The 18,463-nt window shown below is 46.2% G+C and overlaps 1 protein-coding gene across 1 annotated transcript in view; it reads left to right on the top strand.

Annotated features, from left to right (window-relative positions):
* Positions 1 to 18,463, top strand: part of stxbp1b (syntaxin binding protein 1b) — a 55,021-nt gene that overhangs the window by 30,049 nt on the left and 6,509 nt on the right. The window contains exons 12-16 of the mRNA XM_061729707.1: positions 2,529 to 2,594; positions 3,706 to 3,786; positions 10,151 to 10,289; positions 10,627 to 10,736; positions 13,991 to 14,101. Coding sequence (XP_061585691.1) covers positions 2,529 to 2,594; positions 3,706 to 3,786; positions 10,151 to 10,289; positions 10,627 to 10,736; positions 13,991 to 14,101 — 507 coding nt within the window. The remainder of the gene's footprint in view (positions 1 to 2,528; positions 2,595 to 3,705; positions 3,787 to 10,150; positions 10,290 to 10,626; positions 10,737 to 13,990; positions 14,102 to 18,463) is intronic.

Below are 18,463 nucleotides of genomic sequence, written 5' to 3'. Positions count from 1 at the left end.
TGTCATTAAAGTTTTTTTATTCATTCGTACAACCATAAACATACAGCCAAACTGGAAAACAAACATAAGTACCATCATCAACAGAAAGTGCAGTATATCCAGCATACAATCCTATATACAAAGGCCTCATGCAGATCTACATTTTTTTTATTTTTTCTAAAACAACCAAAATAAACATTCAACACCATGCCTAGAAATTTCCCCGTATGTCCTACCTACAAAAAAAATTCCAGGCCCTCCTAAAATGTTCTTCATCATTGTTAATTCTAGCCAACATACATCTGACATTATTTCCATTCATTGTTTAACATCTGGGGCGACTGTACTCTTCCATATTCTAAGAATTATTCGAGCAGCTGTGACCATCCCAACTTTTAAATTCCCCCAGTTCATACTGTATTTACAGGACTGTCTCAGAAAATTTGAATATTGTGATAAAGTTCTTTATTTTCTGTAAAGCAATTTAAAAAAAGAAAATGTCATACATTCTGGATTCAATACAAATCAACTGAAATTTTGCAAGCCTTTTATTATTTTAATATTGCTGATTATGGCTTACAGTTTAAGATTAAGATTCCCAGAATATTTTCATTTTTTGAGATAGGATATTTGAGTTTTCTTAAGCCCAGGGTCCGCTAACACTGCTAAGATATCATCAGCATACAGTGGGGCAAAAATGATTTAGTCAGGAACCAATTGTGCAAGTTCTCCCACTTAAAAAGTCACACCACTGAAGAAGGAGATAGTCCCTGTGTCCCAGAGATGAACATGTTTTGGTCTGCAATGTGCAAATTAACCCCAGAACAAAAGCTAAATACTTTGTGAAGATGCTGGTTGAAGCTGGTAAGAGAGTCATTATGCACTGTGTATCCACTGTGTCTTGTGTTATTAATGCTGATGTTACTGTTGCTGCTTCATGTTGTTTCTGTTTTCGTTTGTAGCATTTGTCTGTTGTTGAGCTAATGTTAACCTGTGTGTGTATGTATTTTAGCTTAGTCTGTTACCTTTTAATCTTTATTCTGATGTAGCCTTCTTATTCGGAAATGTTTTATTGATTATATCTTAATAATTTTTCTTTTAGGTTGACTATTTTACACCAGTCCAGGGACAGCAGATGAAAAATAGCCTTTTTGGCTAATTCTGGCATATTTTACATTTGTTTAAATGTATTATTAATGTGCATTGTCCCTGATAACTAAACCTTTAAATAAATAAAATAAATACATCTCGGAGTGGCCATCACAAAGCCCTGATCTGAATTCCATTGAAAAGTTGTGGGCAGATGTGAAAAGGCGTGTGCAAGTTAGACAAACCTGATTTAATTACACCAGTTCTGTCGGGAGGAATGGGCCAGAGTTCCAGCAGAGTACCATCAGAATTCAATTCAATTCAATTCAATTTTATTTATATAGCGTCTAATACAACAGATGTTGTCTCTAGACGCTTTCCAGAGATCCAGAACATGAACATAAACATAAACATAAACATAAACCCCCGAGCAATTATTATATAAACAATGGCAGGTAAAAACTCCCTTAGTGGGAGAAAAGCCTTAAGCCAAACAGTGGCAAGGAAAAACTCCCCTTTAGGAGGGAAGAAACCTTGAGCAGGACCAGGCTCATAAGGGGGGACCCTCCTGCCGAAGGCCAGACTGGGGGAGTCAGGGACGTCGACAGCACACAGCAGGCAGGTGGAAGCAGCAGCGGGATGACCAGAGGTGAGGGGGGGGGGCGTCAGCAGCACACAACAGTCATGTGGAAGCAGCAGCGGGATGACCAGAGGGGGGGGGGGGGCGTCAGCAGCACACAACAGTCATGTGGAAGGAGTAGCGGGATGACCAGAGGGGGGGGGGGGGGGGTGCAGGCAGGCGGAAGCAGCAACAGCAGACATCCACGTAGGCAGGTGGAAGAAGCAATGGGATGACCAGAGGGGGGGGAAGGCCGGGAACACAGGCCAGAACGCAGCTCCTGAGGCTCCGGCCTGCAAACATACACAAAAGAGAAAAAAGGGGGGCCGGCACAAGAAACTACAGGAACGATGGACAAAAATGATAGCTATGAGATATTTATAATAAGTAAAAATGGTAATGGAGAAGAGAGGCAGGGAAAAGGAGAGGAGAAGAAGGGTGAGAGGCACCGCCCAGCGGATCATGTCGGTGCCCCCCTGCAGCATAAGCCTATAGCAGCATATCTACCGCGAAGCTATATTTGAGACTAACTAGCTGCAGGTGTGCGCTGCAGGTGTGCGCTGCAGGTGTGCGCTGCAGGTGTGCGCTGCAGGTGTGCGCTCAGAGTGCGACTCAGCACCAGCCGGGCTGGGGAAGAAAACCCCGCCCGCCCGATTCTTAACACTATAGCCTCTATTACAACAGAATTTGTCTCTTGGCGCTTTCCAGAGACCCAGAACATGACCCCCGAGCAATTATTACTTAAATAATATATTACTCCACTTACACTGAAAATATTGTGTTAGACTTCAGAGGGTAAATGTAACTATTCACTTTTACCATAATTGTATTTGTTTTTCAGACCACCATGAAGGAACTGTCCCAAATGCTCAAGAAGATGCCCCAATATCAGAAAGAGCTTAGCAAGGTAGGAGTTGAAATGTTTTTATTGTTTACTCTTTGCAGGTGGATGGGTTATGGTATTAGGTGGTATGGTATTTTAAAGTCATGTTTATTATGTTTATTTATATCCAGAAAAACAACAAAAACATGTGGCTCTGAACTTGTAATTAATTTCTGCCAATATAGTTTTACGTCAAGCAAAATGATTGAATTAATTCTTAGAAAAAAGGCAGAGCCGATGGAGTTGGTAACGAGTTGAGGGTGTAGCAACAATAGTCTAGACTCAATTGCACGACTCAAACACAGCGTTAGCAGGGTACCAGTCTTTACTGGAATAGCAGGTTCGGTACACAGGTAATCCGCCAGCGAGAGCAAACAAAACTGACAAGGATCAGGCCGTGGCGAGGTCGGTACACGTGTAGTCAATCAGCGAGGGGAAAATAAACAGACAGGAATTAGGCAAAATACGAGCTCGGCCAGTAAACAGACAGGGGTCAAAACCAGAAAAATAGAAACTACTACAGAGCAATAACGACAATAAACCAATGGGGACAAAAAGACGAACTGGAAACGAACTGGGGAAATACAGGGACTATATATATATACACACACACACACACACAGAACAGGTGAAAGTAATAAGAGCGGGAGCAGACAATCAAGGAGACGGACAAAACCACACAAGGGAAGGGGACTCTGAAACGAGAGGAGAGGTCAATACAACAAGATGACACAGAAAACAGAACTAACACATGGACCTAGTCATGACAGCTGGGGTCTTGATGAGACCTACAGTATGGGGCTAACTAGGTGTAGCAGCCTATCCATAACTTCATGCCTCTATGCCTGCAACCTAAAGGCACCTTAGTGGCTCTTAGAAAAGAAGCAAATGAATAAATAAGCCCAAAGGCTTCATCTAACCGACAGGGGCATGCTGTTGTTTGCAAAATAGACCCCACACTTCATCAAGATAATGATTAGATCATCTAGCTTGACTGCTGGGAGACTCATTTCTGCTTTCAAAAGCTCAGAAATCTGTCTGCCGCGTAAATTCTATATTTCATATAATGTATATAATGTAGGTAGGTCATTGTGTTTGGTTTATCAATAACTGCATCCCTCCTCTAACACTTCAGTATTCAACCCATCTCCACTTGGCTGAAGACTGTATGAACCGCTATCAAGGAACGGTTGACAAACTCTGCCGTGTAGAACAGGTACGCCCTCCTCCTAACTTCCACCTTACACACACATACACACACACGCACACACACACACCTACACACACACTTACTTGCTTACTTGCTTAAGGTTGTCCATCGTGTCCGATAATGACGGTCCTTCTCTATTACTTGTGAGTCCTCATGTGACTGCGTAGTCCAATCTGTGCTTTACACGTTCTTCCACAGACTGGACAGACGTGAGCACTGACTGGGGGTGTGGTTGTGGGTCTGGCTTCATGTCCTCTCTGGCGCTTCTTGGTCCGTCGATCACCTCTGTCCTCCTCAAGCTTATGCACTCCTTGATGGAGGAGCTGCCGCCAGATGGAGCGTTGAGCGGCAGTGTCCTCCAGCTGGGTCGAGTTCAGGCCGCACTTCTTTATGGCAGTCTTTAACTGGTCTTTGTATCGCTTTTTTGGGCCTACTGCCAAACGATGTCCATGATGGAGCTGGCCATAGAGCACCTTACGTGGAAGGCGCTCTTCTGGCATTCGTATGACGTGGCCTAGCCAGCGGAGTTGGTGCTGCGTGACTGTAGCCTCCACACTGATGCAGTTGGTCTTGCAGAGTATCTCGGTGTGGGGGACTCTGTCCTTCCAGGATATCCCCAGGATGCATTGTAAGCACCTGATGTGGAAAGCCTCAAGCATCCTGAGGTTGCGGCTATACAGGGTCCACGCTTCACAGGTGTAGAGCAGGGTTGTCAAGACAACAGCCAGATAAACTGCTACCTTAGTATGGAGTTTAAGGTCCTTGTTCAGGAACACCCTTCTCCTGAGTCTGCCAAAGGAAGATGAGGCCTGTTTGATCCGGTTTTGGATCTCTCTGTCGATGCTGCAGTCGTCAGAGAGAAAGCTGCCCAAGTATTTAAATGATTCCACTGTTGCAAGTGGCATATTGGAGATGGTAAAGGTTGGGGGATGGGATGGAGGAGTGGACATCCTTGGACACATCCTTGGCGCACACCAGTGCATACCTTGAATGGTTCCGATTCCTGGCCACCGATAGTCACACGTGACGTCATCCCTTCATGAAACTGCCTAAGGAGGTTGGCAAACTTCCGCGGACAGCCGAACTTCAGGAGGATATCCCAGAGGAGCTCCCTGTTGACCGTGGCAAATGCCTTCGACAGGTCAATAAAAGCAATAAAGAGGTCCTGGTGCTGTTCTCTGCACTTTTCCTGGAGCTGCCGTGCTGTGAACACCATGTCCACAGTGCTTCTGTTTTTCCTGAAGCCACATTGTGACTCAGGCAGCAGGTCTTCTGTGATGTTCTTCACCAGTCTGTGCAGCATGACTTTGGCCAGAACCTTGCCGGCAACGGCCAGAAGTGAAATGCCACGGCTGTTGCCACAGAGGGACTTGTCCCCTTTGCCTTTATAGATTGTGATTATATTGGCATCTTTACACTGCTGGGGGAGAGATTCATGCTGCCAAACATGACTTATGAACAGGAAGAGGGCCCGGGTGCAAAAGTAGCCTCCCTGCTTGAAAATCTCTGCAGGGATATTGTCAGGACCAGGAGTCTTGTTGTCTTTCAGAGACTTTATTGTACTCCGAACACTTCCGAACTTACCAACCAAAAGTTGGTAGAAGGTCGAGGTCTTGGATGGTCGCGTGGTTGGGTAGTTCCTCCAGGACTGAGGGGTCTGTTGGGGAGGGCTAATTCAACAGGGTTTCAAAATGTTCTGCCCATCTTTTGGTGATGAGCTTCTGATCTTTGATGAGGGTTGTGCCATCACTTGACTTTAGCGGGGAGACAGAGCAGTTTCTTTGGCCATAGATGTTTTTTACTGCATCATAGAAGTTGTGCATATCATTTTTATTGGCATGCGATTGGATTTCATCTGCCTTTGATATCCACCACTCGTTCTGCATGGCACGAAGTTTTAACTCCACCTCCCTCCTGGCTGTTTGCCATTGCCGCCGGAGTACCGCTGATGTGGGATTGTTGAGTACAGCATTGTGTGCTGTGTGCATGTTTCAATTCAATTCAATTCAATTTTATTTATATAGCGTCTAATACAACAGAGTTGTCTCTAGACGCTTTACAGAGACCCATACCCAGAACATGACCCCCGAGCAGTTATTACATAAACAATGGCAGGTAAAAACTCCCCTAGTGGGAGAAAAACCTTAAGCCAAACAGTGGCAAGGAAAAACTCCCCTTTAGGAGGGAAGAAACCTTGAGCAGGACCAGGCTCATAAGGGGGGACCCTCCTGCCGAGGGCCAGACTGGTGGGTCAGGGACGGCAACAGCACAGCAGGCAGGTGGAAGCAGCAACGGGATGACCAGGGGTGGGGACCGCAGGCCAGCACGCAGCTCCCGAAGCTCCGGCCCAATCAGCAAGTCCCAGGTTGGGGTGCAGGGTCAGGGAAAGACTTGTGCTCCGTAATGCAAGCTACAAGCCACCCACGACCACCTGCAGGACAAAAGAGAGAAAAGGGAGGAGAAGGGGGGGCCAGCAACGGGATGACCAGGGGTGGGGACCGCAGGCCCCCACCCCTGCCACATGTTTGGCATGTGTTTGAGCATGGTGGTTATTGTTCCTGTGTTATCATCAAACCAATCCTGGTGTTTTCTGCGCTTGTATCCAATGAATTGGGATGCTGCCTCATAAAGCCTGGAGCTGATTGTGACCCATTTCTCATCAAAGGAGTCATCTCCCATCAGCAGATGCTCAATGTCTTCCAAGTTTTCAGCCAGAGAGACCCGGAGATTGTCCCGAGCCGCAGGTTCAGCTAGCCGGGTACAGTCAAGCCTCTTCTTTCCTGATCCCTTGAGACGGATAGCAGGGCGTACTTCCACTTGGAGCTTGGATAGGATAAGCCGGTGGTCTGTCCAGCACTCAGCTCCTCTCATTGCACGAGTTAGTGTGACGTCTTTTATGTCAGAGCGTCTCACAATGGTGTAATCTATCAGGTGCCAGTGTTTGGAACGTGGGTGCATCCAGGATGTTTTGTGTTTATTTTTTAGTTGGAATATGGTGTTTGTAATGGTCAAGTCGTGCTCAGCACAAAGGCTTAGGAGCCTTAGTCCATTTGCATTGACTTGTCCAATGCCATGCCGACCAATGACACCACTCCACACCTTGTTGTCCTTCCTGACTCTGGCATTGAGATCGCCTAATAAGAAGATCTTATCCTCCTTAGGTATGCGCCGGAGGACCTCATCTAATGCCGGTAGAAGCTGTCCTTTGCGTCTTCCTTTGATGGTAGTGTCGGTGCATATACACTAAGAAGTGTGGCATATCTTTTATTGGTGTGCAGGGTTCTGATTAGGAGCTTCCAGTGCATTCATACCTGCTCCCGTCACCAGAAACCCCATCGCCACCAGACTTTAGTCCATTTCCGGTAGCTGGTCTCACCGAGGTAGAGAAGGATACCTGCGCATAGAAGTTATTTAGAGTGCCGCAGGGGGTGCGCATGTCCCAACAGCACTTCTTCACTATGGGAGGGTGGAATCCGGTGGCAAGGAGACCCAAGACGACCAGCACTCTTCCACAGTTGCAGGAGGCTGCCGGAGCTCCAGTTTTTCGGAGGACCACCTATCGTGTGCCTCCAGGCACGTTGCTTTTCTCTCAGGGTGTGCTCCCCTAGCCTTTTGTCTTCCCAGACTAACCCACAAGGCAGTGGGGCAGTGGTTGGCTGGTGCCAGGGCGTGTCCACACTGTGGGCCTGCACTATACCTCTGGGGACCACTGCAACTCCGAGATCCCCTGCCATGTTAGCCTGGAGCCGCAGAGCCCCAGTTACCGTGCGTGGCCGTGAGGAGGCCTGACAGGAGTCTTGGTGAAGGAGAGGCTTTGTACTGGCAGGAGAAGACTTACACCAAAGGATGCTCCTCCGTTCATCACAGGGGCTAGCCAGCGGCAGTGTCTGAAAGCGAGAGGTTAGCAAGCAGGTGGGAAGTACATGCAACCTTCCCTCTATCTACTGCACTAGACGCATCACAACACTTGTGTGCGTGTGCTTAGCACACACTCACACACACACACACACACACACACACACACACACACACACAACATAGTGGTGGCAACTTTCTCATCCGTTTCATATAGTCCAATCTAAACATATTAAGTCAGGACATTTTCTAGTTGTTGCAATCTACAAAAATGTAGGGAAAAAAAGACATTAATGACAAACAGTTAAATTTAACTGTTGTTAATTATTTATTTTAACTGAATCATTTACTTAACACGTAAAATAACATGTAAAATAATACCTCCTATTTTGCACTTTCACACAACATCGACAATATTAAATTCAAACGTTATTAAATAATGGTCGGATAAAAGGGAGTTTACAGGTGACACCAACAGACCATCAGTTTCAACACCGTAGGTGAGAACGAGATCCAGAGTATGATTAAAACAATGCGTCGGTTTGTCCACTTTTTGTGAGATACCCATTGATTCTAGAAGAGAATTGAAAGCTAATTTAAGATTATCGCTTTTAACATCCATATGAATATTAAAATCACCCACTATGATGAATTTATCTGTACTGATCAATAATCCAGAAAGGAAATCTGAAAATTCAGACAGAAACTCTAGATAAGCACCAGCAGGGGGCCGGTACACTACCACTAACACAACTGGCTTCTCTGATTTCCAGCTCGGAAATTTCAGACTAAGCGTGAGGCTTTCAAATGTATTATAATTGCACTTAGGTTCAGTTTTTGTTTGGAGACTGGAGTTATAAATTGCTGCGACTCCTCCGCCCCGGCCCGTGCTTTTAGGAATATGATGATTAAAGTAGCTGGGCGGAGTCGATTCATTCAAACTAACATACTCTTCCTCCTGTAACCATGTTTCTGTTAAGCAGAAAATATCACTCCTGCTCTCTGTAATTATATCGTTTATTAACAGAGACTTGGAGCTTAACGATCATATATTTAGTAGTCCGCATCTAATTTTTCGGTCTCTTATTGGTACCAAATGTGCATTGGTTTTAATTTTTACAAGGCTATTTTGGTTAACGCCTCCAAAACGCCGCACCTGGTGAACTTTTGGAGGGCGGGGAACTGAAACCACTTCTATTTTGCTAGGCACCTGGTTAGAGTTGCCAATTACATCATGTAATCCTATAGTTTTAGAGTCGCCAATTACATAATGCAATCCTACAGTTTTGTTGGCAGGCGTTGGTCCTCGAGAAGCAGCAGAGAAGTGTGTTAAACTACAGCTCTGCATCCTGGCCTGGACCCTGCGTTGTCAGGGAGAGGGTCTAATAAAACAGGCCAAATTACTAGAGACAAGAGCAGCACCAACCCGGGTGGGATGAATGCCGTCTCTTCTAATCAGACTAATCCCCAAAACGTCTCCCAATTGTCAATAAAGGCCACGTCGTTTGCTGAACACCACGGAGACAACCAGCGGCGGAGCGAGAGCATGCGGCTAAACATGTCATCGCTGGTCAGATTGGGGAGGGGACCAGAGAAACCTACGGAGTCCGAGAGGGTTTTGGCGTAGTTACACACCGAGACAATATTCATTTTAGTGACTTCTGACTGGCGAAGACGGGAGTCATTAGCTCCAACATGGATGATAACTTTACCAAATTTACGATTATTCTTTGCCAGCAGCTTTAAATTTGCTTCAATGTCGTCCGCTCTGGCCCCCGGGATTCACCTAGCTATGGTCGCTGGAGTCGGCCTCACATGCCTGACTATGGAGTCGCCAATCACCAGGGTCGGCTTCTCAACGGGTGTGTCGCTGAGTGGGGAAAATCGGTTAGACACCCTCATCCCTCCCACCTGAACAACCTGCGCCACCGGTGCCTCCGGTCTTGAGGTCTGACCAGCTGATGCAGGCGGTTCTGGAATCACAAGACAAGATCATTCAGTCGGTTGTTGAAATCAACACGATCTTGAAACGCATAACTGACACTCTTGTCATATATTAAAAAATATTAAAAAATGAACATGTATCAGTTCCTTTCCATTTATATGGTGTCAATTATGCTGACGGGCCCGAATGGCAGCTGGGTGGGGTTGCACACGGAGTGGTGCTGACTCTGGCTTGTTTGCCTGCTCCTAAACTTCACCCAGTGGGATGCCATACCGGTGCACAAGACAGCACATTCCACAATGGCACATGCCATGACAATGCGACACATCTTGTGAAGGCGGTACAGCAGCACCACTCCAATGTCTACTGTGTATGTGGAAACAATATAATTTTGCTGATATTTAAGGATCCTGATGGGCCTTCTGAGAAATTTTGGAGCTTGCATTAGCCATGTGTATAGCCACAGCTAGATAGATTTTTACACAGAAATGTTACACAGAAAAGTGCATCTCACATGTAGATGACATCCATGCTGACTCTTTAACCCTTTTTTCCTTGAATGATTTTAAGGATCTGGCATTGGGCACAGATGCAGAGGGTGAGAAAATCAAGGATCCCATGAGACTGATTGTACCTGTTTTACTGGACACCAATGTCACCGTCTTTGACAAGATCCGCATCATCCTGCTTTACATCTTCCTCAAGAATGGTTAGATCTTCATTCTGTTCTTGTTAATGTTTGTATTAGTCAATATTAAAAGCAGTCTGGAAAGAGCAGTCCTGCAGGTCTCTGACAAGATTTAACCTCAGACACTTTTATGACATTCTGTTACGATAGTTGTACTTTTACAACTTTAAAACTTGCCTTTGTGCCTTTTATATTTCATTTTTGTTGGGATTTTTTAAAGGTTTTTGTTATACATTGCCACTTTTAATAACTGTTTGCCTGAATGTAAAAATATGAATGCTATGAGCTGCATGCATACGTACAAACTTGCATGCTGCATGTTTATGTGTTTGGTTTTTTTCCTTAATGCATGTGAAAGGTGTGACAGAGGAAAACCTGTGTAAGCTCCTTCAGCATGCCAATGTCCCACCAGAAGACAGTGACATAATTTCCAACATGGCCCACATGGGCATTCCCATCATCTCTGAGGTGAGCCGCCATGAACTCAGTAGTGGCCTTGAATTGCGCAAAACCCAAATATCACAAGGAAACTTGTAATGAAAACACTCACTCATTCATCACTCACTCAGCACTGTCACTGGATGTGACATAGCCAGTCGATCGAAAGTCATCAAAATCTTGTTTCCAGCTGTTATTAATATGATGTAGTTGTGCTACAACATTATTTAGTCTTCATGCATTACTGCATTACATAAGGGTTTGGCCTTTGAATGATCATTTGAGTGATCATCCTCTTTTGACTATTGTCCCAACAACAGTATTATTGCAATAATTTTTCAAGGACCAAAGATGTCTCGCAGGACGAGATACGGAGAGTTACAGAGATACAGAGTGAGAACTAGGAGCCTAACACTCTTACAGAGAAAAACACTGTTCATTGGAACATTAAAGTGTATTTTTTATTTTTTGCAAATTTTTAAAAATAAGCCTTAGAACTCAACTGGTTCTGAGGCTTATTTTTGAAAAACAAGTTTAAAATGTTTGCTGTGTTGGTTACTGGCATGTGTTTGCGTTTATGGGGGGTGGTAGTCTAGTTGTAGTCTACAAAGGTGGGCTTAGGTCTGGAGGACCAGGTTCAAGCCCCAGAATGGCAACCAAGATGAACCACCTTGGGCCCCTGAGCAAGGCCTTAACCATAATTGCTCCATGGTGTGTGTCTCAGATGTAAGTGGCTTTGGATAAAAGCGTCTGCTACCGTAGTAGACAGACACTATTGTAGACAGACAGTAGTAGTAGTTATGTGCTCTTGATTGTACTAGCCAGAAAAGAAAATTCATGTCATGCAAAAAATTGTTCATTTCACAGGTTATCTCATAAAGAGAGCATGGACTCTTGCCAACAATGAAGCCAAAAGTAGTTTGGTGACATTAGTTTGATTTAATTTTATTTCGGTTGACATTTTTTCTTACTCATTTGGCATTTTACAACACTTCCCACATTCACACCTATTTACGAAGATTGTCGCTGATTGTGGCAACAGACACTTGAATTATTTCCAAATTATTTTTGAACCTACATTCATCGAATACACTGATAAACTTTATTGTTTTTTGTATGGTTAATTTGCCCACATATTGTTCACAAAGAGGTGAACATCATTCTTGCTTGGGAACAGCTAAGTTCACACTGAAGAAAAGTCACCAAATTTTGCACCAAGCCAGGCCTGGCAAAAAATGTGATATTTAATGGTTTGCATTAATGGGTGTGGCCTAACGGCTCAACAGCACCCCCTAGAATACTTTGTGCCTCAAGCCCCACAATACAGTTTGACGTACATGCACGAAAATCGGTACACACCTGTATCATGTCGCAACTTAAAGAAAAGTCTCTTGGCGCCATGGCCGAAACCCAACAGGAAGTCGGCCATTTTGAATTAAATGTGTAATTTTGCCGCAATTTATGCCATTTTTTCGGCCGTTAATACGGCCCGAACCTTAACGTGCACCCAGGTGTGTTATACATCAAAATGTTCGTCTCGATCCTGCGACGATGGGCATTACTTTTACCGTGGCGATGATAGACGCCAAAAAGCGCAACCCCCCTACATCTGATTGGTCCATTTTTGATAGTTCCTACTTTCTGCTATAACTTTTAAATGGTTTGACATAAAGACTTGTGTCTGGTGTCATCCGCTAAATGTCCAGGCCTGAAGAATCTACATGCAAGTCATACAAGCTTCCACTGCAGCCTGAACGTGCACAAGGGTGCGAGGGCCCGTTCATCGCTGCTTGCAGCTTTAATTAAAAACATTTTTGCCCATATGTGAGTCTTATCGAAATTTTTAATGAGTCTGAACGACGTAAATCCACTGTTTTCAAATCTGAACCAGGCCACTTTCATATGTGGTCCTGACACATGTATTTAAGCCTTCCTCAACATCCAGAAATTATGGATCAATTCTATGACAGTGAAGACCCTCAGATCGTGGTTCTGACTCCATATCCACATACAGTCTCTCTGTACAGGGGCAGCAGCCACTGCTACACAAAAGGCCATCATCAACAATCCTGCTCTCCTTTTTCACAGTCTCCTTTTTTCTCTCATCAGTTTTGTAATATTTTGTTGGTTCCAACTGGACAACTACTTCTAAATTGCTAGACAAACAACACAATTTATTTATATAGCATCTGTTACAACACAAGTTGTCTCTAGGAGCTTTCCAGAGACTTAGAACATGACCCCTGAGTAATAATTACAGAAACAATGGTAGGTAAAAACTCCCCTTTAACAGTGGGAGAAAACCTTAACACGTGAAGCATGTGACATGTTTTCCTCTGCGCATGTGTGTCACTTCAGGGCTGCATACTGTCCATACTTAAATATGATGAAGGTTTCATTAAAATCATTATGTAAACGACCACACAAAAAAAATCCTATTTCGGTAAAAAACGTATTTGACCTGCAGTGTGAACATAGCCTAAGATGTTTGGGGATGCTCCATTTACAGTTATGGCACACCCATTTCTAATTAACCTGTTCATCTGTGCAATGTTCCAAAAAGGTGTTTTATCAGCATTTCTCAACTACCCCCCTGTCCAGCCTTTTCTGGAACATGTTCTCTGTATGATCTCTGTATGCAGAACATCAGTCACATTGGCTTGTTTGTAATGAGTGAATGTGATCACATGTAAACCTGCATTGTCCCTATTAAATAAATTAAATTAAATGTTGCAGGCATTCAATAAAAAATTACTGAATTTTTACTTTAAAAAACAAACAAAAAAACAATAAAGTTGATCAGTTTTCCATTCTTGGAGAAACACAAAAACAAATGATATCATAAATCTGTTTGTAGAGGAGCCCAATTACGCATCCTGCCATTGAATGTATTCCTGTTTTCAAGATTGAATGCAGAGGAATGTATGACATTACTGATGATCCAATTGAGCTGAATGTCTTTCATATCCTGAATTCAGTTGTGGTTTGAACATGTATGGAAGGATTGGAGGTATTGGGGTAAATCGTGGGAAATGTTGAAAAAGTGTGTTTGGCAACAGAAGCTGTGCACATTTATGAGCCATAATGACAAACACTTCAGGAAGATCTGCTCATTTACAGGAATAGCATCTGCTTGGTTAGTCTCTGTCTTTGTTATTCTGAAATAATTATGACTTTTTCAGTTATGCTGGTGAGTTATGTCTCAAGACACCACAATCTTGTAAACAATTTCACCATTTTCCTGTCTTGTTTTTTAACGATTTAGAACATTTGCTTATTTGCAGGGCACCACCACCACCACCAAGAAAGCCAAGAAGCTTGATCGCAAAGAACGGATCAGTGAGCACACCTACCAGCTGTCCAGGTGGACTCCTCTCATCAAAGATCTTATTGAGGTACCTTTGGGTTGTCACTGATACCCGTGGATGCTCTAAACTTGGCAATTAGGGCTATTTAAAAAAAAAACCAACCATATCAATGTCTTATCAATGTAATCATAATTAGGGCCCGACAGTGCTTAATTTGTAAATCATAAGGTGCCGGAACGCAAAGTGCATATGACAGCGCAGGGATGACGAGACAGGCACAGGACCCGGAACGCATACAGAAAACGGTGTTATGAGAATAATTTACAATTATTTTAGGTAGTGATGCACCGAATATTCGGTAACCGAAATTGTTCAGCCGAAGATAGCAAAAAACACTTTCGGTGTTCGGTGGAATAAGTGGGGAAGAAACCAAACAATTAATAACAGCATGTGATGACGCAATCAAACAGGGAACAGCTGGAGTGAGGGGCGTGCGGTGTTAACGCAGCAAACATGTCAGCATGTCAGATCATTACTGGGATGTGGGAAAAAGCAGAGGACACGAGAAATTATCCAGGCTGAGTTGGACCCGTACTACCAACGCGGTGGAGAAAACTCACTGTCTGATATGACCAGATCCTCCAAGAAAATAACACAGATTTTTACATACATACATACATTTTTTTTTTTACAATTGTTATACAAGGCTTCAAATTGCGGAGATCAGCCCCACCGCGACCCGATTAACTGGATTGGAACGGGAGAAAATGAAAAAGGATTATCGGTTTCAGCCACAAATTTTCATTTCGGTGCATCACTAATTTTAGGCTATACTCTGCACAGCAGGGGCAAATGTCCACATCACCACAGGTGGGACTTACAGTCAGCAATTCATTTCTCAACCGGTCGAACTTGTAAGACATAAAAAAGACATAAAAAAAAAAAGTTCAGAGCTTACAATAAATAACACCAATCTATTATTATTATTGTTATTATTATTATTGGCCAGTGCATTGTGGGCTGGGTAGCAGTCGTGGCGGGGCCTCGACGACCCAATCCCCGGACTAAAACCCTCTCAGTGGGGACATGGAATGTCACCTCGCTGGGAGGGAAGGAGCCGGAGCTTGTGCGTGAGGTTGAGAGATACCGGCTAGAGATAGTCGGGCTCACCTCCACACATAGCTTGGGCTCTGGAACCCAGCTCCTTGAAAGGGGCTGGACCCTCCACTACTCTGGAGTTGCCCAGGGTGAGAGGCGGCGGGCTGGTGTGGGCTTGGTTATAGCCCCCCAGCTCAGTCGCCATGTGTTGGAGTTCACCCCGGTGAACGAGAGGGTCGCTTCCCTGCGCCTTCGGGTCGGGAAAAGGTCTCTCACTGTTGTTTGTGCCGAACAGCAGTGCAGAGTACCCGGCCTTCTTGGAGTCCCTGGGAGGGGTACTGGATAGTGCTCCAACTGGGGACTCCATTGTTCTACTGGGGGACTTCAACGCTCACGTGGGCAATGACAGCGATACCGGGAGAGGCGTGATTGTGAGGAACGGCCTCCCCGATCTGAACCCGAGCGGTGTTTTGTTGTTGGACTTCTGTGCTAGTCGCAGTTTGTCCATAACGAACACCATGTTCAAGCATAAGGGTGTCCATCAGTGCACGTGGCACTAGGACACCCTAGGCAGGAGGTCAATGATCGACTTTGTTGTCATTTCATCTGACCTTCGCCCGCATGTCTTGGACACACGGGTGAAGAGGGGCTGAACTGTCAACTGATCACCACCTGGTGGTGAGTTGGATGCGCTGGCGGAGGAGGAGGCTGGACAGACCGGGCAGACCCAAATAGATTGTGAGGTTCTGTTGGGAACGTCTGGCTGAGCCCTCTGTCAGGGACATCTTCAACTCCCACCTCCGAGGGAGCTTCTCTCGGATCCCGGGGGAGGCGAGGGACATTGAGTCCGAGTTGACCATGTTCTCTGCCTCCATTGTCGACGCGGCGGTTCGAAGTTGTGGACGCAAGGTCTCCAGTGCCTGTCGTGGCGGCAACCCTAAAACCCGGTGGTGGACACCGGAAGTACAGGATGCCGTCAGACTGAAGAAGGAGTCCTACCGCGCTATTTTGGCCGGTGGGACTCCTGACGCAGTAGATAGGTACCGGCAGGCCAAGCGAGCCGCGGCTCGGGCAGTCCTGGAGGCAAAAACTCGGGTCTGGGAGGAGTTAGGGGAGGCCATGGAGGAAGACTTTCGGTCGGCCTCGAGGAAATTCTGGAGGACCGTTCGGCGCCTCAGAAGGGGGAAGCAGTACTCTGCCGGCAACGTTTACGGTGTGGGTGGGGAGCTGTTGACCTCGACTGGGGATATTGTCGGACGGTGGAAGGAATACTTCGAGGATCTCCTCAACCCGACTGACATGCCTTCCATTGAGGAAGCAGAGAGTGTGGACTCTGGGGCGTGCTCATCCATCACCCAAGCCGAGGTCACTGAGGTGGTTCGTAAGCTCCTCAGTGGCAGGGCGCCGGGGGTGGATGAGATTCGCCCTGAGTACCTCAAGTCTCTGGATGTTGTAGGGCTGTCTTGGTTGACACGCCTCTGCGACATTGCATGGAGGAAGGGGACAGTACCGCTGGAGTGGCAAACCGGGTGGTGGTCCCTCTGTTTAAAAAGGGGGACCGTAGAGTGTGTTCCAACTATAGGGGGATCACACTTCTCAGCCTCCCCGGGAAAGTCTACGCCAGGGTACTGGAGAGGAGATTACGGCCGATAGTTGAACCTCGGATTCAGGAGGAACAATGCGGTTTTCGTCCCGGTCGTGGAACACTGGACCAGCTTTATACCCTCCGCAGGGTGCTCGAGGGTTCATGGGAATTTGCCCAACCAGTCTACATGTGTTTTGTGGATCTAGAGAAGGCATTTGACCGTGTCCCTCGTGCCATTCTGTGGGGGGTGCTCAGTGAGTATGGAGTCCGGGGCCCTCTATTAAGGGCTGTCCGGTCTCTGTATGATCGAAGCAAGACTTTGGTCCGCATTGCCGGCAGTAGATCAGACTTGTTCCCGGTGCATGTTGGACTCCGGCAGGGCTGCCCTTTGTCACCGGTCCTGTTCATAATTTTTATGGACAGGATTTCTAGGCGCAGCCAGGGGCCGGAGGGGATCCGGTTTGGGAACCACAGGATATCATCTCTGCTTTTTGCAGATGATGTTGTCCTGTTGGCTTCATCGGACCGGGACCTTCAGCATGTGCTTGGGCGGTTTGAGGCCGAGTGCGACGCGGCAGGGATGAGAATCAGCACCTCCAAATCCGAGGCCATGGTTCTCCATCGGAAAAGGGTGGCATGCCTTCTCCGGGTGGGTGGAGAAGTCCTGCCTCAGGTGGAGGAGTTCAAGTATCTCGGGATCTTGTTCACGAGTGAGGGAACGATGGAGCGTGAGATTGACAGGCGGATCGGTGCAGCGTCCGCAGTTATGCGGTCAATGTACCGGACCGTCGTGGTGAAGAGGGAGCTGAGTCGAAAGGCCAAGCTCTCGATTTACCTGTCAATCTACGCACCTACCCTCACCTATGGTCATGAACTTTGGGTAGTGACCGAAAGGACAAGATCGCGGATACAAGCGGCCAAGATGAGTTTCCTCCGCAGGGTGGCTGGACGCTCCCTTAGAGATAGGGTGAGGAGTTCGGTCACCCGGGAGGAGCTTGGAGTCGAGCCGCTGCTCCTTCACATTGAGAGGAGTCAGCTGAGGTGGCTTGGGCATCTGTATCGGATGCCTCCTGGACGCATCCCTAGGGAGGTGTTCCAGGCATGTCCCACCGGGAGGAGACCCCGGGGAAGACCCAGGACACGCTGGAGAGACTATGTCTCTCGGCTGGCCTGGGAACGCCTCGGACTCCCCCCGGAAGAGCTGGAGGAAGTGTCTGGGGTGAAGGAAGTCTGGGCATCCCTGCTGAGGCTGCTGCCCCCGCGACCCGGGAACGGACAAGCGGAAGAAGATGAGTGATGAGTGAGATTATTATTATGATTATTATTATTATTATTAAAGATTGGCAGTATGCTTATCATATTTAGTTGTCCAAAACACCCCACATCACAACCATGTCCGGATTCTCCTCCTCTCTGTTTGGGGTTTTCCAGCGTGTGTCTGTGGCAGTTCTGTGTCCTTTGGCCACCGACGACCCACGACCTCGCGTACGGGACTGGATTGAATTTAGCCAGGGGGGTCCAACATAGATTTAGGAAGATGATATGGTGGATGTGAGCAGAGAGGCAAATCAAGTTCATCTGAGAAAATCCACGCTCACATTCAGCACTTGCAATAGAAATGCTGTTGACAGCAACAAGTAACTCATCAGTTCATCAGGGATGTCTTTTCCATCTGAGTCTCTGTACTTTCTGTAGGCCCGTATGACTGCGCGCGGGTTAGCAATGTTAAAGCGCTGACACAGGTCTCTCCATACAGCTCCCCTGCA

Source organism: Cololabis saira, chromosome 9, assembly GCF_033807715.1.
Source record: "Cololabis saira isolate AMF1-May2022 chromosome 9, fColSai1.1, whole genome shotgun sequence".
NCBI classification, from domain to species: domain Eukaryota; kingdom Metazoa; phylum Chordata; class Actinopteri; order Beloniformes; family Belonidae; genus Cololabis; species Cololabis saira.
Note: the sequence above shows the minus strand (reverse complement) of the source record. Positions and strands in the feature narration are given on the sequence as shown.